General features: G+C 45.8%; 1 protein-coding gene across 4 annotated transcripts in view; it reads right to left on the bottom strand.

Annotated features, from left to right (window-relative positions):
* The window catches only part of FANCD2 (FA complementation group D2), a 199,405-nt gene that overhangs the window by 83,089 nt on the left and 93,519 nt on the right, over positions 1-22,797 (bottom strand). For 3 of the 4 annotated variants that reach the window (XM_045023931.1, XM_045023930.1, XM_045023928.1), the window contains 3 exons: positions 9,511-9,632; positions 8,244-8,390; positions 7,022-7,138 (listed from right to left, as the gene is read on the bottom strand). In XM_045023931.1, the coding sequence (XP_044879866.1) occupies positions 7,022-7,138; positions 8,244-8,390; positions 9,511-9,632 (386 nt within the window). The remainder of the gene's footprint in view (positions 1-7,021; positions 7,139-8,243; positions 8,391-9,510; positions 9,633-22,797) is intronic. The other variant, XM_045023929.1, reaches the window with a different exon arrangement.

The raw sequence follows: 22,797 nt of genomic DNA, 5'->3' as shown, positions 1-22,797 counted from the left end.
TCAGAAAGACCTCAAGACTTCTGGAATATGCTGCTCAAACAGTTTCACTTTTGTTTCTACTGCCTGTCCCTCCCGTCTCACATTTATCTCCAGACTTCTTCTTCTTGTCCAGATCTATTCCGCCCCCAACAATCTTCTATTCATTGAACTTTTTGAAACTTTGCATTTTTAGAGAGAGGTAAGGGATTGACTCTGTGTACACAAATTTGTCTGTGTACAAAACTTTTCTTAAACATTACATGAATATATCATCTCATACTATAGAATTAGAATTTGTAATCCCTATTCCATGATGAGATATATTTGAGCTATAATGTATCTTAATTAAAACTATCTTTAGATAGGTTTTTTCCTCAAAAAGCATTTTATCAAAAAAATCCCCCAAACAACAACAAATCCAAATCCTTGAATGCTAATTTCCATCTCTATTCTGGGTGATCCATTTGTTTCCAGGAGGGACTGGGTCTATGGACCTTATTACTCAAAGAAAGGAAATTTTCATGTAAGCATGGATAAATTTTCTTTTTCTCCTTTGTTCTAAGATCCACAGATCCATTACAATGGGATTCTAATAGCAGTGTGCCTCCAGATTGAGAAGCAGGACCATCCTTTAAATGAGGCCACGCAAAACAATGCAGATTACATATCATAGAAGATTAGGGTTGGAAGAGACCTCAGGAGGTCATCTAGTCCAATCCCCTGCTCAAAGCAGGACCAACCCCAACTAAATCATCCCAGCCAGAGCTTTGTCAAACCGGGCCTTAAATCCTCTAAAGATAAAGATTCCACCACTTCCCTAGGTAACCCAATTCCAGTGCTTCACCACCCTCCTAGTGAAATAGTTTTTCCTAATAGCCAACCTAGATCTCCTCCACTGCAACTTGAGACCATTGGTCCTTGTTCTGTTATAGACTCATAGACTTTAAGGTTAGAAGGGACCATTATAATCATCTAGTCTGACCTCCTGCACAATGCAGACCACAGAATCTTACCCATCCACTTCTATAACAAATCCCTAACCTATGTCTGAGTTATTGAAGTCTTCAAATTGTGGTTTGAAGACCTCAAGCTACAGAGAATCCTCCAGCAAGTGACCCATGCCCCACGCTGCAGAGAAAGGCGAAAAACCTCCAGGGCCTCTCCCAATCTGCCCTGGAGGAAAATTCCTTCCCGACCCCAAATATAGCGATCAGTTAAACCCTGAGCATCTGGGCAAGACTCACCCGCCAGCACCCAGGAAAGAATTCTCTGCAGTAACTCAGATCCCATCCCATCTAACATCCCATCACAGACCACTGGGCATACTCACCTGCTGATAATCAAAGATCAATTGCCAAAATTAGGCTATCCCATCATACCATCCCTTCCATAAACTTATCAATCTTAGTCTTAAAGCCAGATATGTCTTTTGCCCCCACTACTCCCCTTGGAAGGCTGTTCCAGAACTTCACTCCTTTAATGGTTAGAAACCTTAGTCTAATTTCAAGTCTAAACTTCCTAGTGTCCAGTTTATACCCATTTGTTCTTGTGTCCACACTGGTACTAAGCTTAAATAATTCCTCTCCCTCCCTAATATTAATCCCTCTGATATATTTATAAAGAGCAATCATATCCCCTCTCAAACTTCTTTTGGTTAGGCTAAACAAGCCAAGCTCTTTGAGTCTCCTTTCATAAGACGGGTTTTCCATTCCTCGGATCATCCTAGTAGCCCGTCTCTGAACCTGTTCCAGTTTGAATTCATCCTTCTTAAACATGGGAGACCAGAACTGCACACAGTATTCCAGATGAGGTCTCACCAGTGCCTTATATAATGGTACTAACACCTCCTTATCTTTGCTGGAAATACCTCGCCTGATGCATCCTAAAACCGCATTAGCTTTTTTAAGGCCATATCACATTGGCGGCTCATAGTCATCCTGTGATCAACCAATACTCCGAGGTCCTTCTCCTCCTCTGTTACTTCCAACTGATGTGTCCCCAATTTATAACTAAAATTCTTATTATTAATCCCTAAATGCATGACCTTGCACTTTTCACTATTAAATTTCATCCTATTACTATTACTCCAGTTTACAAGGTCATCCAGATCTTCCTGTATGATATCCCGGTTCTTCTCTGTGTTAGCAATACCTCCCAGCTTTGTGTCATCCGCAAACTTTATTAGCACATTCCCGCTTTTTGTGCCAAGGTCAGTAAATTATCTGACACCACTGAGAACAGCCAAGCTCCATCCTCTTTGCAACTCCCCTTCAGGTAGCTGAAGGCTGCTATCAAATCCCCCTTCACTCTTCTCTTCTGCAGACTAAATAAGCCCAGTTCCCTCAGCCTCTCCTCATAAGTCACGTGCCCCAGCCCCCTAAATAACGAGGCCCATCGCTAGCAGAGGATGGTTTCAATCGATCGACCTCTGGGTTATGGGTCCAGCACACTTCCGCTGCACCACTCTGCTGGCTTTATAGAAATATCTCCTCCATCTGCCCCAGGCAATAGGTCTGAGAGAAAACTTTTGCTGAGGCATTGGCTAAGACTGGATGACAAATATGCAGAACTTGGTGAACTTATATATTAACAGCCATGTGGGCACTCAGCAGCTCTCAATACAGGAGACATCACTACTCTGCCCTGGGATTTTCAGTGCTCCTAAGGCCTGGATTTTGGCACTTAACCAAAGGAGGACTATTTCTTGAATTTACTTGGGGAATGTTATGGCAGGTGTGAGAACTATATGTCGGAATTGGGTATGAACAGGGATATAGAAGGGCTTCCGTATGAGGGGAGATTAAGACTGGGACTTTTCACCTTGGAAAAGAGACAACTAAGGGGGGATATGATAGAGGTCTATAAAATCATGACTGGTGTGAAGAAAGTACATAACACTTATTTATTCCTTCACATAACACAAGAACTAGGGGTCATCACATGAAATTAATAGGCAGCAGGTTTAAAACAAAAAGAGGAAGTATTTTTTCACACAACGCACAGTCAGTCTGTGGAACTCTTTGCCAGAGGATGCTGTGAAGGCCAAGACTATAACAGGGTTAAAAAAAAATTAGCTCCATCAATGGCTATTAGCCAAGATGGGCAGCGATGGTGTTCCTAGCCTCTGTTTGCCAGAGGCTGGGAATGGGCGACAGGGGATGGATCACTTGATGATTACCTGTTCTGTTCATTCCCTCTGGGGCACCTGGCACTGGCCACTGTTGGAAGACAGGCTACTGGACTAGATGGACCTTTGGTCTGACCCAGTATGGCCACTCTTATGTACTTATGTTCTTAAATCAGACCTGCTGAGGTGATCACTGTTGAGACACAAGGGCCTGCCACCCAGCACCCAATCTGAGAATGGGAGAATTGAGTGATTCCACTGTGACACCCTGTACCCCATGTTCACCCCTTTTATAAAGTTATGATATATTTTGTACAAAGTATGCCTTGTGAGGTATCATTTAAAAACCTCAATCTGCTGATTATTATTGTCCTGTTGAAATGTGTGTTGCAGCACTATGTGTAAAATTATACAGCCTAACTGTATGATTGTTACTGAAATATGTTGTAATTCTGGTAATACGCACAAACCAATTTCTGAGACACAAAGACACATTAGCATACAGCAACGTGCTAAAGGATCATTACCTGCTTAATCAGCCATTTATCAGCAGGGAGGAGATGTAAACAAGTAATTTACATTTCATCTCAAAGACGGTTCAAATCTCACATACACAGGGGACTGTTTGTCTATACCCGGGGGGAGGGGAGGGTAATCCTCAAAGAGGGGAGAAGAGTATAAGAATAGGAGACAGTGACCTCCACATCGCCTCTTCTCTCCATCTCCCATCTCTCTGCTTATGACTAAGACTATGATTTAGTTACAGAGGTCATGGAAGTCACAGATTCTGTGACTTCCAGAGATGCCTGTGACTTCAGCCTGCGGTGATCGGGAGCTGTGGGTGGCAGGGGACCCTGGAGCTCCGACACCCAATCCGCAGTGGGGGTCCCCGGAGCTCTTAGCCGCCACGCAACTGGCCCACAGCAGGACCTGCAGATCCCCATTTTGTCACAGATATTTTTGGTAAAAGTCAGGGACAGGCCACGACTTCAGTGAATTTTCCTTTATTGCCCTTGACCTGTCCTTGACTTTTACTAAAAATACCCGTGACAAAATCTTAGCCTTACTCATTTCATCAATGAATACCTGAAGAACACAGAACTAAGGGAGGGAGGGAGGGAGGGTGTGTGTGTGTGGTGTGTGAGAGAGAGAGAGAGATTCCCAGACTAGAAAGAAACACAGCCTGTAAAATGTATTGCAGCGTACGGTGAAACATATCTTTTTCTGCTTTTAAACCTACTAGCCTCGGTAAGTTTAGGAATTAGTTAGCATTTTTATTTCCTTTGCAACCAATTCTGACTTTTATGCCTTATCACTTGTAATCACTTAAAATCCATCATTCTCTAGTTAATAAACTTGATTTATTGTTTTATCAAAATCAGTATATGCTTGGATTGAAATGTTGGGGAATCTCTACGTAGGACAACAAGACTGGTGCATAATCATTAGTCAGTGTTGGAATAATAGGTTACTAGGAGCTTGCACTGTTAAGGAGGATACTGAGCAGTGCAAGACACACATTTCTAGGAAGCAAGGCTGGGACTGGGGAAACAGAGCAAGTGTTGCTCCATATATAATTCATGAACGGCTGGGCACAGCATTCATGTATTCAGCTGGGGTGATTTTATATGCTAGTGGTTGTGTGTGCACAGCACCTGGAGAAGTTGCTGTTCACCAGCAAAGCAGTGTAAAAGGCATCCCAGGCTGGAGAGCTAAGGGAGCCAGATTGCACCCTGGGGAATATCACATTCACCCCAGGAGAAGTGGTAGCCCGAGACCCCGGAAGGGTTCACTTGGACAGACCAGGCGGGGTCAAAGGTGCAGTCCATTTGGTAACTATGACACCACCAGTTATGAAAACCTTGGCATTATGCCAACAGCTGAGATTGGACTCGCTAAATAGGAGAAAACAAAGACTCCAAAATGGTTGAGAGGAAAAAAAGTCCTCTTCATCCAGATGTCCAGAGTCATGTGCAAATGATGCAGCTTCAGAAGGCTGCAACTGGGACTTGTTCAAACTGAGAGGACCCCAGGACAGATCTGGCTCAGTCAGGTGGTCATGCAGGAAAGGGTAGATATGTACTTCCCACAATGAAGCCTGGCAACATCAGTGCCAGAACCTTTGTGAAGATCTTTAAAGAAGAAGGACTAGCTGGGTTTAGATAAGTAAACACATGCCCTTTAGACAGAGTGAACAGAATAAATTTGCCCTTGCAGAGGGCCTGAAGGACTGGTCAGGGTGGTTTCCATAAGCAAGTACATCCTCCAATTAGTGCTGTTGATTAACTGGAGTTCTAAGATAAGGCTGAATTCCCTACCCCCACTTGCTTCCACTTTATAACATATCATGAGTAGAAATCTTGCCTTCGCTCCAATCAAGAGAATGGGACAATGGTCTGTCTGGCCAGAGCTCTGGGATCTTTGATTCAAGGGCCTATCTTTGTGACAGGGTGGAGGAAAGGGGACAAGTCTACAACCTGGAAGGCCAAGGGGTGGGACCAAAGAATTAATTCAAAAGTGTAAAGTTTTCTTATTATTTCTAGATAATACAAGCCTCTGTGAAGCAGGGATTCCTTCTGCCAAACAGTTCTGGAATAGGGAAGGATGGAGGCTGGTCTGGCACTCCTCCAGAAACCATTTACTGGAGAAGAGACTCCAGTAGAGACCTAGGGGAGGACTCACTGCTTGAATCTTCCTTGCTTCCTTACAAAAGGAAATTCTCCTCCAAACAGAAGCTGCTGCTCCAGCAAACAACTTATTATTATTTGTTCTATGGTAGCGTCTAGAGGACCCATCTGAGATGATGGCCCATTGTGCTAGGCGCTATACAAAATTTAGTGCCTCTGACCCTGTCCCAAAGAGCTGACAAACAGACAAAGGTTGGGAGAAAGGAAGGATTATTATCCCCATGTGACAGATGGAGAAGCGAGTCACAGAGGAATGATGTCCCATGCTGGAGCTGGGAACTGAACCCAGCTCTCCTAAGTCTCAAACCAGTGCCTGAGTCTCAGCACAAGGTCAGTTTGCCTCTCTAAAGACAGTGCTACAGCTGGTAAACAGAAGAAAGGCACAATGGAAAAGGAGTGTAGTTTTCATTCTTGTCATACTCCAAAACAACTGGACTCAAAACTTCCGACAACAAAATATTCACCCTCAGGCAGACCTGAAAAATATCAGTCCTAAAAGATGCAAGTTTGAGATAGTTATGAGCCAGTGAAAGGGCGGGGCTGTAGTGGAAATGCTCAGGCAGCCTCGACTCGGGGTGTCACGAACCCTTCTAAGTAACACAGCTCAGCACATCCTGATGGATGGGACCCCCAGGCAGGTGGGCTTGAGCAGCAGGCACATTCCAGGGAAAAGCCAGCTCCCCACACCAGAGCAACTTTGTAGCCAGCAGAGCAGACACAGAAGCAGCCTCAGCAGGTTCTGCAGCAGGGACCTAGGGACACTGACACTAATGATGCTTCAAGTCCTTTTCACCCCATGCCTCAGTCTCTTCACCTCAGGCTCACTCCAGCTGCCCTTCATCCTTTCCTCTCTTTCCTCTTCTCCTGCACCCCTTCCCATCTATGTCCTCTCTCCATTCTTGTGTCTTTCTTTTTAGCAAATCCCCTGGTAAAAAAACTTAAATCGCAACATTAAAAACAAAAAACAATTAAAAATAGCAGCACTGCCATGCCCTTTGCTGCCCAGCCCTCAGCTTACACTGCTGGCATGTTCTATCCCTTTGCCCTGCCCTGTATCAGTCTTGCTATTTAGATTGTAAGCTTTTGGGGCAGGGACTGTACACCACTGGTATCCCCAGCCTCAATCTAACGCAGAAGCCTCCTGCAGGCTCTCTACCTGAGGGTGAATTTCACTCTCCGTGCCTCTAGTTAGTAAACACTTTGCCCCACCTCTTCCTTTTGTACATACCTTTAAGAAAGGGGCTCTTTTTGCAGCGGGTGGTATCAGTATGTGCTCCAGCTTTTGGCAAAGATCATCCAGAAGGAATGCAAGCTCTGCTGGCCCTAACTGTACAATTTCTCTGGCCTACAATTTCAAGGAAGAAAATAATTCAGTATGTTCATCTCCATTAACCATCCTCAAAAGTAGGCACACAGGATCTTGGGTTATACACAGGGTGGATTATGTAAACTTGGCGATTTAGGGTAATGATGATCCCCAAAATTCTCCATTACGCATTCAGCTAAGATGGTTTGCATTAGAAGGGCTAATGGAAAACTGTGGAAGGATGGCTGTGAACAGCCTCAGACTTTTCCATGGACTGAGCAATATAAATCCCAGTGACCCAAAATCAACTCTGTATGTCTTTGGTCAGTTTTGTGTATGTCCTTTTCTATGCCTTCTTTTATTTTTCAATCCAAGTTATGGGTGTTGAGCCTATCGAACCTCAAGGTCCTGGTTTCACAGATATTACCATAACACCCTAACTAGTCCAGGACTTGGTTCTGCCTACCCATCTGATGCTGGTTACGGAACTGTGGCTGAGGGGCAAAACTCCATGCAGCAGTGGGAATGCACCTCCAGTCCAGTCTTTCCCATCTGCCCTCTCATGGACATGAGACATTGGTTGCCCAAGGAAAGAGCCTTCTCTCTTTTTCTTTCCATGTGCCCTGTCTGTGTGTGTCCTGTCTGGTTGGGAAGGTGAATGGAGTGAACATGATGTTCTCACAGTAGCTGAGAACGGTTTGGTTGTGACATCAGTAATGTGCCATCACTAAAACATATGTGGTTTGTGACTTGCAATCCCCATTAGCGCCAAAGGGTTTAACACATCCCATGTGGTTAGTAAGAGAGATCAAAGCCTGAGACTGATCGAAGCTGAAAGAGCCCCAAGATGGAGCACCAGCTGGACGTGCATAAGTAACATCTATTTGCCACAGCTATAGTGTTACTATCTGTCCTAGGACCTTCTAAGGCATCTGTCTTCTCCTGTGTGTACATGGATACCTTCCCCTGAAGCAGCATACTGACTTTCTGCAGGTGGGCATGGGCCATGATGAGATTGGATTTCCTCAATTTTAGTTAAGCAGAGGAGGCTAAGTCTTCCAAATCCTCGGTGAGAATGAACCAGTTATAGTTCTGCAGCAACCTTCTAGCCCCTCTTGGTACAAGTTTACTCAGTTACACTTACTTCTGTGTGCATCTCCGAGTCCAAAATAGATTTGGTCAGCAGCCCACAGTGCAGGATGGTGAACACCTCAAGGTCTAGCTCTCGGAAGAATGCACGGTAACTCTGCAGCTGTACCAAAGGGATCCCTGACTTTTTTTCAGTGGTGTCCTGAAATGAAAATGGCAATGTTAATAGCAGAATAAAGCCAATGGTCACATCTGCACTCTGGTAAAGAATACTGCATGTAAAAAATATTGATCCTACAATAGAGGCCCCTACATTATTTGGTATAGCGTGTGAAAAGAGCCAAGGAGCACCAGCTCCCTTGAGTGCACGATTTTCTCCAGCACAAACCCCAATTCCCTTCTGATCCCCCTAAACTATCCCAGCTCAATAAAGACACTTCTCCCACATTCCGTCTTCCACATTTTTTCCCCAGGTTGAGCAACAGGAAAGTCTTCTTGGTAGTCAAGGCGTGGAATTGTCTCCTAAGAAAGTGGTGAAATCATCACCACTTTGGACTGAATAAAGCACTAGAAATTGTGCTCAAGAGACCAATCCTACCTTCACCCGAGGAAGGTTGACAAGATGATCTAAGAGCTTTGACATCTCCAGCTTCTATGAATCTATGGTCAGAGCAAAACTCACAGTGGACTCGATGAAAGATGACATTGTTTGACAAGTGATGTGAAAGAGGAGGAAGACTGTTTAGGAAATGATTAGGTCTTAGATACAAGTGTCAGATCTGGTCTTCTCCTCGAATGAACACTACTGGACATCTTATGTATCAAACAAGAAAATTTCACTCTCCAGTGCTGGAATATCTTCCACCAGAACCTGTAGATCTGAGGCATCCGAATCTGAGGCAAGACACTCTCTTTGATTAATCAAAGAGATCTGATCTTAACAATAACTAGTCTAAAAGGTAAAAAGGCATTTATTTAGGTATGGATCTGAGAGATCCGCAGAGGTTCATGTTCTTTTGCTGCTGTGGTTAGAAGGAATTGAGGTGGCAACAGCCATGCACCCTTCTATAGCCACACCTTTAGAATCTGCTCAAACATTACCAGAAGGTTCCAGTGTTTCAACTGCACTGGTCAGTGCATCGCAAGAGCAGAACTATGCAGAGGACACTCAAAGAAGAACCAACTTTCCAAGCTCAGATGTGAGGATCATGTCAGAAAGCAGCACTGAGCTCTTGAACTGAGATTTCTATCACTGTTAAGAGTCCCTCTCCTAGCTTTCTCTTTTACACAGCCCTTTCTTATCCTGCACAAGCCCCTTTTACCAGTAGCACCTTCTCTAGCTGGGTGGTCTCAGCTTCGAGCTGATTTCCTTCAGGATTCTCTTCCATTTGTGAGTGGTCTGCAGAGGAGTCTTTGCTGCCTTCAGATTTTTGTTTTTTTCCTCCTGGAAGAGAAACAGTTTTACAAACATAGGCCATGCCAGAACCCGAGCCTCTGCGAGTGGTCAGCCAGGCTACTGATAGGGGAATGCTCATGCTGTAATCTAGTCAGATTTAGGAAAGCATCTGACAAAGCACTACACAAAGTCTATATTGGAGATAGCCAGGGTCACAGCCTGAAATTGCAGGTTCCAGGACATTTGGGGTCCCTTCCCCAACCACTCTTTTTTTTTCTTAAAGTGGTTTGCTTAATTGGGGCCCCATGTTTTTACTATTATCTACATATAAGTATGTTATAATGCAGTCCTATAAATCAATAGAAATGCCCTCACCTAGAATACTGGGTTCAAAACTAGTCACCCTATCTCAGAAACAATACTGCAGAAGGAAAAAGGGTTCAGAGAAAGTTGATGAGAATAATTAGGAGCTTGGTAAAATTCTCATCTGCACAGAAACAGAAAAGATTGGAAAGGTCACCTTAGAGAGCCCAAGATAAAAGTCTTTTATGTTTGTACAGCACCTAGCACAATGGAGTCCTGGTTCATGACTAGGGCTCCTAGGTGCGATGGTAATACAAATAATAATAATAGTAAGTCCATACAATAATGCATGGTTGTGACATGCTATACCTCAAAGTAGCATCCTGTAACCCCCATATTCATGACTGGTATATGGTTGTGATATTTCAAACAAAGCATGCCTTGCAAGTTATCATATGAAAGCTCATGATCTGCTGAAAACTACTGTTCTGTCAAAATATGTATATTGTTAGTGTGTATGAGATTTGCTATACAGCTGTTATCAAACTATGTTGTGAGTTTGGGAGATGCCCACTGCTAGCTCTCCAGTGACTAAAGGGTGGTGACCCATACCCAGGCGGGCGTTAAATGACCATTGATCAGTAGAGGAATTGTAAACAAGGGATTTACAATTCTGCAAGAGACAGTTGTGTAAGCATCACACAATAAGAATTGCTCAACTCTATAACTCAGTTGCGCAAGCAGCACACAATGGGAGATTGCTCAACTCTGTGACTCAGCAAGGCCAACCAGGACATGTCTGGGACATGACTTGAGAATATAAAATAAGGGACAGTGGTGTGGCATCATGATTCCACCTTCTGCCCTACCTATACTGAAGGCAATAAGAATACTAGGAAGACAAGGAACTGAGAAGACTGTCCCAAGCAGAGAAGGAAATTCAGCCTGTGTATTAAGAACTATAACCTGCCTCCAACATCCAGCCGGGTTAGAAAAGCTGTTTGATTCAAATCTTACTTAGGCCTGGTCTACACTAGGGTGGGGGGTCGAACTAAGGTACGCGACTTCAGCTACGCGAATAGCGTAGCTGAAGTCGAACTACCTTAGTTCGAACTTCTTACCTGTCCAGACGCCGCGGGATCGAAGTCCGCGGCTCCCCCGTCGACTCCGCCACCGCCATTTGCGGTGGTGGAGTTCCGGAGTCGACGGGAACGCGTTCGGAGTTCGAACTATCGCGTCTAGATTAGACGCGATAATTCGAACTCCGAGAAGTCGAACGCTACGCGTCGCCCCGGCAGGTAAGTATAGACCTACCCTTAGTCTATAAGTTTAGGATTTAGAATGCGTGTTTACTTTTTGTTTTCGTAGGTAACTATCTCTGACCTTTATACCTATCACTTAAAATCTCTCTTTCTGTAGCTGTTAAACTTTTTAATGTTTTATCCTTACCAGTGAGTTTATCTAAAGTGCCTGGGGAATCAGCTCAGGTTACAAAGGCTGGTGAATGTCCACTATCCTTTGACGAAGTGATGAACTAATTAATGAGCTTGCACTGTTCTAGAAAAGGTCTTGAGCAGTGTAAGATGGTATATTCCTGGGGTGTAAGGCTGGGGATATTTGCTGGTGTTTCCCTGTGTATAGTTCATGAGTGCCTTGGAGAGCATTCATGCAAGGTAACAGTGCCTGGAAGGATTTGCTGCTTGTCACTGGCAAAGCATTGTGAGAGAAAATCCAGGCTGCAGAGTAAGGGGAGCACAGCAGACCCACAATTCTAGGTTGTACCCCAGGGTTCCCATCACAATGGTCTAGAGAGGTTAGATGGGAAGTTTCTATTCTCCGTCTCTTACCACAAAAACAAGGGGACATTCAATGAAATAAAAAAGGGGCAAATTCAAAACTAACAAAAGAAAATACTTTTTCACACAATGTTTGATGTGGACTCTGTGATGCTGTATAGAATATGGGAGACACGTTATGATATTGTTGATAACAATATTATAAAATTACAAGGAATCTGACAGATATGCCATGTAATGTATCTGTGAAAATGTTATGATTTGCCAAATATAATGATCTTGTTTATATATTTGTATCACCTTTGTATTGTGAGTTATAGATATGCATGATATATCTGTGTTTCAAAAAACTTATGCTGTGTTTCTGGGTAACGCCCTCAGACAGATTGGCATCACTGCTTAGCCTGTTTGATGGCCCACCAAGGGTCATAAGCTATATAATGAACCCATTGAAAAAGCCAGGGTCTACACTTTATGAGTCAGCAAGCCATGTAGGGGCATACCTATGGACAGAACTCTAAGGCTTTTCAATGCCACCTGCCGTGAAGCTTGTGTTTGGGACACAAGAAGTACAAGCCACATGGCAAAGGATATAAAAAGGCAGCTGCATCATCTCCTTTTTGTTTTCATTCCTGCTTTTAACCTTTGGAGTAACTTTTCTACAAACTGAAGCTCTCAACAAAGGACTGAATGACCCATCCAAGCTGTGGATGTGTTCCAGAGGGACTTTCAAGCCAGCAAACTCACCAATACGGCTAAGAACCTGATACATGGACTTTGAAGTCTCGGTATGTATCTGACTGCTTCACCATTTAACAACTCTCTTCTTATTCTTTCTTTTTTCTAATAATCTTTAGTTTTAGACTCTATAGGATTGGTTGGCAGTGTGGTATTTTGGGTAATATCGAAACTAATATTGACTTGGTAATGTGTCTGGCCCTTTGGTGTCAGAAGAACATTTTGTATATGTGAGCACTGTTTTTAAATAAATGGTTACATATCTCCCTTTACTGGACCTAGGTGCTGATTGAGGGCCAAAGAACTGGAATGCAATAAAGGCGGCTGTGTGATTTCTTTTTTTTGCTTCTTGCTAAACTGTGCTTCTGATCCCACACACTGGTTGTGACTGTTGGTGAGTTTAACTTCAGTATTAGCCACCACTTTGGGAGTGTCTGCTCTCCCTTTTGCAGTTTGCCCTCACCATGGCATTTTCAGTGAGGGCTACCCCAGGCACACAGAGGCACAGATTCCTTGCCCAAGGATGTCACTGTGGATAAGATGAAACATTTCTCTGGGTAACAAGAAGATCCAGAATTATAAAGAGAGGCTATCTAGCAGTAACTTCTTCAAGAGTTGCACTTGTGGGATATGGCACCCCTAATGTCGAGCTACAGAAATTCATTAAAAAGCTTTGTCCATCAGGGAGTGCATGAGTGTTCTTGCGTGAAGATGATGTCGTCACCCTACTCTGTATCAGGGAGCGGACCTCTCCAATGGCTCTAGTTCCTTCTCCTTAGACCACAGAGTCCTGATGTTGTATAGAACTCTGAGGTAGAGGGGCAGCTGGGTAGGTATTGTGAATGCACAGAGGTGACTTCAAAGGCCCTGGCAAGCAGTGCTCCATCAGGAGGAAGGAGGGTGAGGAGTTCTAGTTAAATACAGACTGCAGCACCACTCTCACAAACTGGATGTGCAAAGATAAAGGTGTGCATGGAACTCCAATTTGCTGCTTTACAAATCTCCCACAGGGGAATCTGCCTAAGGCGTGCTACTGAAGCCACTGCTGTGGCTCTGGTGAGGTGTGTCTTCAAGCCAGGAGGTACTGGCTTTCTGGCTAAAGTGTAACAATGCCCTATACAGCTCTTAATCCACTGAGAGAGTTTATTAATAGGTTCCCCCTTTAAATCTCTCCCCATTAGCAATGACCAAATCCATGAGAAAACCACCTAACCCATGAGAAAATAAAAGAGCATCTTTGAAAGCTAGCTGGCTAACCTAGTGAGGAGAGCTTTAAACTAGGTTCATCGGGGGAAGGAGACCAAAGCCCTGAGGTAAGTGGGGAAATGGGATACTGGGAGGAAACACGAGCAGGAGAGTGCAACAGGGGAGGACTCCTGTCTCAGGCTGAGAAAGCGGGACAAATAAGCGAGTTATCTTAAGTGCCTATACACAAATGCAAGAAGCCTGGAAAACAAGCAGGGAGAACTGGAAGTCCTGGCACAGTCAAGGAACTATGATTGGAACAACAGAGATTTGGTGGGATAACTCACATGACTGGAGTACTGTCATGGATGGATATAAACTGTTCAGGAAGGAGAGGCAGGGCAGAAAAGGTGGGGGAGTTGCATTGTATGTAAGAGAGGAGTATGACTGCTCAGAACTCCGGTATGAAACTGCAGAAAAACCTGAGAGTCTCTGGATTAAGCTTAGAAGTGTAAGCAACAAGGGTGATGTCGTGGTGGGAGTCTACTATAGACCATCAGACGAGGGGGATGAGGTGGATGAGGCTTTCTTCCGGCAACTAGCAGAAGTTACTAGATCGCAGGCCCTGGTTCTCATGGGAGACTTTAATCACCCTGATATCTGCTGGGAGAGCAATACAGCGGTGCACAGACAATCCAGGAAGTTTTTGGGAAGTGTAGGGGACAATTTCCCGGTGCAAGTGCTGGAGGAACCAACTAGAGGCAGAGCTCTTCTTGACCTGCTACTCACAAACAGGGAAGAATTAGTAGGGGAAGCAAAAGTGGATGGGAACCTGGGAGGCAGTGACCATGAGATGGTCGAGTTCAGGATCCTGACACAAGGAAGAAAGGAGAGCAGCAGAATACGGACCCTGGACTTCAGAAAAGCAGACTTTGACTCTCTCAGGGAACTGATGGGCAGGATCCCTTGGAAGAATAACATGAGGGGGAAAGGAGTCCAGGAGAGCTGGCTGTATTTTAAAGAATCCTTATTGAGGTTGCAGGAAAAAAACATCCCGATGTGTAGAAAGAATAGTAAATATGGCAGGAGACCAGCTTGGCTTAACAGTGAAATCCTTGCTGATCTTAAACGCAAAAAAGAAGCTTACACTAAGTGGAAGATTGGACAAATGACCAGGGAGTATAAAAATATTGCTCAGGCATGCGGGAGTAAAATCAGGAAGGCCTAATCACACTTGGAGTTGCAGCTAGCAAGAGATGTTAAGAGTAACAAAAAGGGTTTCTTCAGGTATGTTAGCAACAAGAAGAAAGTCAAGGAAAGTGTGGGCCCCTTACTGAATGAGGGAGGCAACCTAGTGACAGAAGATGTGGAAAAAACTAATGTACTCAATGATTTTTTTGCCTCTGTCTTCACAAACAAGGTCAGCTCCCAGACTGCTGCACTGGGCAGCACAGTATGGGGAGGAGGTGACCAGTCCTCTGTGGAGAAATAAGTGGTTCGGGACTATTTAGAAAAACTGGACGAGCACAAGTCCATGGGGCCGGATGCGCTGCATCCGAGGGTGCTAAAGGAGTTGGCGGATGTGATTGCAGAGCCATTGGCCATTATCTTTGAAAACTCATAGCGATCGAGGGAGGACCTAGATGACTGGAAAAAGGCTAATGTAGCGTCCATCTTTAAAAAAGGGAAGAAGGAAGATCCGGGGAACTACAGGCCAGTCAGCCTTACCTCAGTCCCTGGAAAAATCATGGAGCAGGTCCTCAAGGAATCAATTCTGAAGCACTTAGAGGAGAGGAAAGTGATCAGGAACAGTCAGCATGGATTCACCAAGGGAAAGTCATGCCTGACTAACCTAATTGCCTTCTATGAGAAGATAACTGGGTCTGTGGATGTGGGGAAAGCAGTGAATGTGTTATTCCTTGACTTTAGCAAAGCTTCTGATATGGTCTCCCACAGTATTCTTGCCAGCAAGTTAAAGAAGTATGGGCTGGATGATTGGACTATAAGGTGGATAGAAAGCTGGCTAGATCGTTGGGCTCAACAGGTAGTGATCAATGGCTCCATGTCTAGTTGGCAGCCGGTTTCAAGCGGAGTGCCCCAAGGGTCGGTCCTGGGGCCGGTTTCGTTCAGTATCTTCATTAATGATCTGGAGAATGGCGTGGACTGCACCCTCAGCAAGTTTGCAGATGACACTAAACTGGGAAGAGTGGTAGATACGCTGGAGGGTAGGGACAGGATACAGAGGGACCTAGAGAAATTGGAGGATTGGGCCAAAAGAAACCTGATGAGGTTCAACGAGGACAAGTGCAGAGTCCTGCACTTAGGATGGAAGAATCCCATTCACTGTTACAGACTAGGGACCGAATGGCTAAGCAGCAGTTCTGCAGAAAAGGACCTAGGGGTTACAGTGGATGAGAAGCTGGATATGAGTCAACAGCCAAGAAGGCTAATGGCATTTTGGGCTGTATAAATCGGGTGTGACAGACCCAGACCAGTGGGGTACAGGAGTCTGGTAGAGAGCAAATATACTGGTCACTGGATGAGTAGTTTTCTGTTCCCTGAGTGACCAGAGCAGGGGCTGCACTAGAGTAATCAGGAACCTGCTAGAACCAATTAAGACAGACAGGCTGATTAGATCACCTGCAGCCAATCAAGGCAGGCTAATCAGGGCACCTGGGTTTAAAAAGGAGCTCACTCCAGTCAGGCAAGGAGGAGCCAGAGGAGAGGAAGTGCGTGTGAGGAGCTGGGAGCAAGAGGCGCAAGGAGCTGAGAGTGAGAGGGTGTGCTGCTGCAGGACTAAGGAATACAAGCGTTATCAGACACCAGGAGGAAGGTCCTGTGGTGAGGATAAAGAAGGTGTTTGGAGGAGGCCATGGGGAAGTAGCCCAGGGAGTTGTAGCTGTCATGCAGCTGTTCCAAGAGGCACTATAGACAGCTGCAATCCACAGGGCCCTGGGCTGGAACCCGGAGTAGAGGGCGGGCCCAGGTTCCCCCCAAACCTCGCAACTCCTGATCAGACACAGGAGGAGTTGACACAGACTGTGAGGAAGATCACTGAGGTGAGCAAATCTGCCAATAAGCGCAGGACCCACCAAGGTAGAGGAGGAACTTTGTCACAACTGGTGTCAAAAGTGGGATTTGGTGTGCACAGCGCGGCAGAAGAAGGGTGATTTAAAAAAAAAAAAGAGAGTTTATTTTTTTTACCACAATGGATGACGTAGTGCGAGCACTGATACAAGCCATGGCGGCCCAGCAGGAGGCTACCCGTGTCCAGGCAGCCGCCCAACAAGAAGCAGTGCAGCTGCAGCAAGAGACTAATCACCTGCTGGTGGACCATGCTGCTCAAGACCGAGCTATTCTGCGGGAACTGGTAAACCAGGTAAAGACCCTTACAGAGCTGAACTGCGGCCATGATGGGATGCGGCTCATACGGGCCAGCCATTGGCTGCAGAAAATGACATGGGAGGATGATGTAGAGGCATACCTTCTGGCCTTTGAGAGGACAGCCCTACGAGAGGCCTGGCCTGGAGATCAGTGGTCTGGCATCCTTGCCCCATTTCTGTGTGGGGAGGCCCAGAAGGCTTACTATGATCTGCCTGAAGAGGCTGCAGCAGACTACCCCCAGCTGAAAGCAGAGATCCTGGCCAGATCTGGGGTAACGACCGCAGTGCGGGCCCAACGGTATCACGACTGGAGGTACCAGGAAAACAAAACCCTACGGTCCCAATTGTATGACCTCATCCATCTCGCACGAAAGTGGTTGCGAACGGAGTCACAGAGTCCGGAGGAGATACTAGAGGTTCTGGTCATCGACCGATACATGAGGGGGCTACCGCCAGACCTTCATGCCTGGGTAAGCCAGAACGAACCCTCCACCTATGATGAGGTTGTTGCACTGGTAGAGAGGTGAAGGACGGCGAGGGAGCTGACCCGAGCAGTTAAGGAAGAGGCACCCCGGGTTAAATTAGCAGCACCAAGCCCTAGAGCTCGGGTGACTGGGCCACCAGGAGATCACAGGTGGAAAAAGAGAGGGGCTGAAGGCCCACCAGAAGCCACAACGAGTCGGAGCACGGAGGGAGAAGAGGATCATGATGTTAGATTGCTCAAACCAAGAGACCGGGAAATGCCTAGGGCTCCATACAGATGTTATGCCTGCGGGGAGTGGGGACATATAGCTGCACAGTGTCCCAATGCTGAGGAGCCGATGCAGTGTAACCTGGGGAACTGGGCAGACCCATGCTCCCTAATCCACCTTGTGGGGGTCTCACTAACCCCACATATGTACACCAGACCAGTAAAGCTAAATGGGGTAGAGACCACGGCACTGGTTGATTCAGGGAGTGCTATCACGCTTGTCTCGGGGAAGCTCGTCAAGTGTAGTCAGCTGCTGCGGGCTAAGCGTACAGGGATAACATGCGTCCATGGGACAGTTGGTTATTACCCCACCATCCCAGTAAAACTCGAGATTCAGGGGAACACTACTGAGGTAGCAGCAGGTGTAGTCCCTAAACTCCCATACCCGGTGCTCATAGGGAGGGACTTCCCAGGGTTTGGAAACTTACTCCCAGTAGGAGGATTGGAGGAAAAGGGGAACCCTGAAGTTAGTGAGGCATCCACAGTAGACTGTCAATACCCAGTCTTCTCTGAAATATCCCCAGATTTATTTTCCATTCCCAGAGAGGGTAGAAAGTCAAAAAGGGAAAGGAGGGCAGCTAAGGCCTTGGGAACCCGAATATGACTCAAAGCCAGAGGGTCGCTCTTGTAGGTAGGCGGACCCGAGCAGCTAAAAAGGAGGCCACCTAGGAGGGAGAAGCACCCGAGTCTGACCCCCACCCTAACACTTCTGAACCAGTAGAGGCAACAGAGACTGGGCCCCTAGATCTTGGGCAGATTAGCCCTGGGAGAGGAAATTTTGGACCAGACCAGGCTGAAGACCCAAGGAACAACAACATTAGGAAGGAGGTGACTGAAATAGATGGGGTCCCCGTGGAAGGGAAAACCCAGGGACCAGGACCCTACTTCATAATGAAGAAGAATCTCTTATACCGGGTTGCACCAGTACAGGGGCAGAAGGTACAGCAGATCCTAGTACCTCAAAAACACCAGAACGCTGTATTAAGTCTTGCTCATAGTCATCTTTTTGGGGGGCATTTGGGGGTAGAGAAGACCCTGGCACGAGTCCTATGACGGTTCTTCTCGCCCGGAGTACATGAAGAAGTGCGGAGGTACTGTGCGTCCTGCCCGGAGTGTCAGCTGCACAGTCCCCGTCCCCACCTGAGGGCACCTTTAGTACCCCTTCCCATTATAGAAGTCCCCTTTGAGCGAATAGCCATGGACCTAGTGGGACCCCTGGAGAAGACAGCTCAGGGCCACCAATATATACTTGTTGTTTTGGACTATGCTACTCGCTACCCAGAAGCCGTCCCCCTGCGGAACACAGCCTCTAAAACGATAGCCAAAGAGCTGGTGGGGATCTTTGCCTGAGTAAGGCTACCAAAGGAGATATTAACAGACCAAGGAACACCATTTATGTCAAAGCTAATGAAGGACCTCTGTACGCTGCTCCATATACATACCCTGAGAACTTCAGTCTACCATCCGCAGACTGATGGGTTGGTAGAAAGGTTTAACCGAACCCTCAAGGCTATGATACGGAAGGTGGTAAGTCGGGACGGGAAGGATTGGGACACCCTACTACCCTAATCTTATGTTCGCTATCCGGGAGGTACCTCAGGCCTCAACTGGGTTTTCCCCCTTCGAATTATTATACGGGCATCACCCCCGTGGCATACTAGATATCGCCAAAGAGATCTGGGAAGAGGAACCCAATGAGGGGAGAAATATAATAGAACATGTAATACAGATGTGAGACCTGATAGCCCGGGTCACCCCTATTGTACGGGAACATTTGGAAAAGGCACAGGAGGCCCACAGAACCCATTACAATCGCCAGGCAAAAGTCTGACAGTTCCAACCAGGGGATCGGGTGATGGTGTTGGTACCCACGGCAGAAAGCAAGCTTCTGGCCCAATGGCAGGGACCCTATGAGGTGGTTGAACCCGTGGGGGAAGTAACCTACAAGGTGTGGCAGCCAGGACGCCGAAAACAAGAACAGATTTATCACATCAACCTTCTGAAACCCTGGCATGCACAAGAGGCGTGCATAACTATCCAAAAAGACCTAACCCAGGAAAACAAGCCTTCCAAACAGGTGAGAGTGTCTCCCGATTTAACACCAGACCAGAAGAATGAGGTGTCTGAGATAATCTTCCGGAACCAAGATGTGTTCTCGACAAAACCGGGTCGAACAACCGAGACATATCACCACATCGTCACGAACCCTGGGGCTAGAATAACAATGAGGCCCTATCAGGTGCCAAAAGGGAGGAAATCATAGAATCATAGAATTCAAGATGAGAAGGGACCATTATGATCATCTAGTCTGACCTCCTGCAAGATGCAGGCCACATAAGCCGATCCACCCACTCCTGAACTAATTCTCTCCCTTGACTCTGCTGTTGAATGCTCCAAATCATGATTTAAAGACTTCAAGTAGCAGATAATCCACCAGCAAGCGACCCCTGCCCCATGCTTCGGAGGAAGGCAAAAACCTCCAGGGCCACTGCCAATCTACCCTGGAGGAAAATTCCTTCCCGACCCCAAATATGGCGATCAGCTGAACCCCGAGCATGTGGGCAAGACTCTCCAGCCAGACCCTCTGGAAAAGGCTAACAATATCCCAACATTGACCCTTTGTACTAATTACCAGTGTGGCACGTTATTGACCTATTGACTAAACCCGTTATCCTATCATACCATCCCCTCCATAAACTTATCCAGCTTAATCTTAAAGTCATGGAGGTCCTTCGCCCCCACTGTTTCCCTCGGTAGGCTGTTCCAGAATTGCACTCCTCTGATGGTTAGAAACCTTCGTCTAATTTCAAGCCTAAATTTCCTGACTGACAGTTTATATCCGTTTGTCCTCGTGTCCACATTAGCACTGAGCTGAAATAATTCCTCTCCTTCCCTGGTATTTATCCCTCTGATATATTTAAAGAGTGCAATCATATCTCCTCTTATCCTTCTTTTGGTTAAGGAAAACAAACCAAGCTCCTCAAGTCTCCTTTCATACGACAGGCTTTCCATTCCTCGGATCATTCTAGTGGCCCTTCTTTGTACCCGTTCCAGTTTGAATTCATCCTTCTTAAACATGGGAGACCAAAACTGCACACAATACTCCAGATGAGGTCTCACCAACGCCTTATATAACGGGACTAGCACCTCCTTATCTCTACTAGAAATACCTCGCCTAATGCATCCCAAGACCGCATTAGCTTTTTTAACGGCCACATCACATTGCCTGCTCATAGTCATCCTACGATCAACCAGGACTCCTAGGTCCTTCTCCTCGTCCGTTACTTCCAACTGGTGCGTCCCCAGCTTATAACTAAAATTCTTGTTAGTCATCCCTAAATGCATAACCTTACACTTCTCATTATTGAATTTCATCCTGTTACTAATACTCCAGTTTACAAGGTCATCCAAATCTCCCTGGAGGATATCCCGATCCTTTTCCGAATTGGCAATACCTCCCAACTTGGTGTCATCCGCAAACTTTATCAGCCCACTCCAACTTTTGGTTCCGAGGTCAGCGATAAATAGATTAAATAAAATCGGACCCAAAACCGAACCTTGAGGAACTCCACTGGTAACCCCCCTCCAACCCGACAGATCACCCTTCAATACGACCCTCTGCAGTCTCCCCTTTAACCAGCTCCTTATCCACCTCTGGATTTTCATTTCGATCCCCATCTTTTCCAATTTAACCAGTAATTCCTCATGCGGTACCGTATCAAACGCCTTACTGAAATCAAGATATATTAGATCCACTGCATTTCCCTTGTCTAAAAAATCTGTTACTTTCTCAAAGAAGGAGATCAGGTTAGTTTGGCACGATCTACCTTTCGTAAAACCATGCTGTAATTTGTCCCAGTTGCCATCGGCCTCAAGGTCCGTAACCACTCTCTCCTTTAAAATTTTTTCCATGACTTTGCATACTACAGATGTTAAACTAACAGGCCTGTAGTTACCTGGGTCACTTTTTTTCCCCTTCTTGAATATAGGAACTATATTAGCTAATCTCCAGTCAAACGGTACAATCCCCGAGTTTAGAGATTTATTAAAAATCATCGCTAACGGGTTTGCAATTTCACTTGCCAATTCCCTTAATATTCTAGGATGAAGATTATCCGGGCCCCCTGATTTACTTCCGTTAAGCTGTTCAAGTTTGGCTTCTACCTCAGATACCGTAATGTCTACCCCCATATCTTCATTCCCGTCAGTCCCTCTACCACTATTCCTTAGCCCTTCATTAGCCTCATTAAAGACCGAGGCAAAATATTCGTTTAGATATTGTGCCATGCCAAGATTATCCCTAATCTCCACTCCGTTTAAAGTTTTAAGCGGTCCCACTTCTTCCTTCTTGGTTTTCTTCCTATTTATATGGCTAAAAAACCTTTTGCTATTGGTTTTAATCCCCTTCGCTAGGTCCATCTCCACCTGGCTCTTTGCCTTTCTCACTGCTTCCCTACACCCTCTGACCTCAATAAGGTAGGTTTCTTTGCTGATCCCTCCCATTTTCCAGTCCTTGTACGCTTTCTGTTTTTTCTTAATCACCCCTCTGAGACGCTTGCTCATCCAGCTCGGTCTAAAACTGCTACCTACGAACTGTTTTCCCTTTCGGGGATACAGGCCTCTGACAGCTCCTACAACTTCAACCTGAAGTAACCCCAGGCATCTTCCGCCTTTAGATCCCTAAATATGTTAGTCCAATCCACTTCCCTAACTAGTCGCCGTAATTTAATAAAGTTAGCCCTTTTGAAATCGTAAACCTTAGTCTCAGATGCAATTTTGTTTATCCTTCCATTTATTTTGAAACGAATTAGCTCATGATCACTCGAGCCAAGGTTGTCCCCTACAACTATTTCCTCAACAAGGTCCTCGTTACTCACCAAAATCAGATCTAAAATGGCATCCCCCCTCGTCGGTTCAGCAACTACTTGATGAAGGAATTCATCAGCTATCACGTCTAGGAAAAGCTGAGCCCTATTATTATTACTAGCATTTGTTTCCCAATCTATATCCGGGAAGTTAAAGTCTCCCATGATCATACAGTTCCTATTAGTATTTAC

This window comes from Mauremys mutica, chromosome 7, assembly GCF_020497125.1.
Source record: "Mauremys mutica isolate MM-2020 ecotype Southern chromosome 7, ASM2049712v1, whole genome shotgun sequence".
Classification (NCBI taxonomy): Eukaryota; Metazoa; Chordata; order Testudines; family Geoemydidae; genus Mauremys; species Mauremys mutica.
Note: the sequence above shows the minus strand (reverse complement) of the source record. Positions and strands in the feature narration are given on the sequence as shown.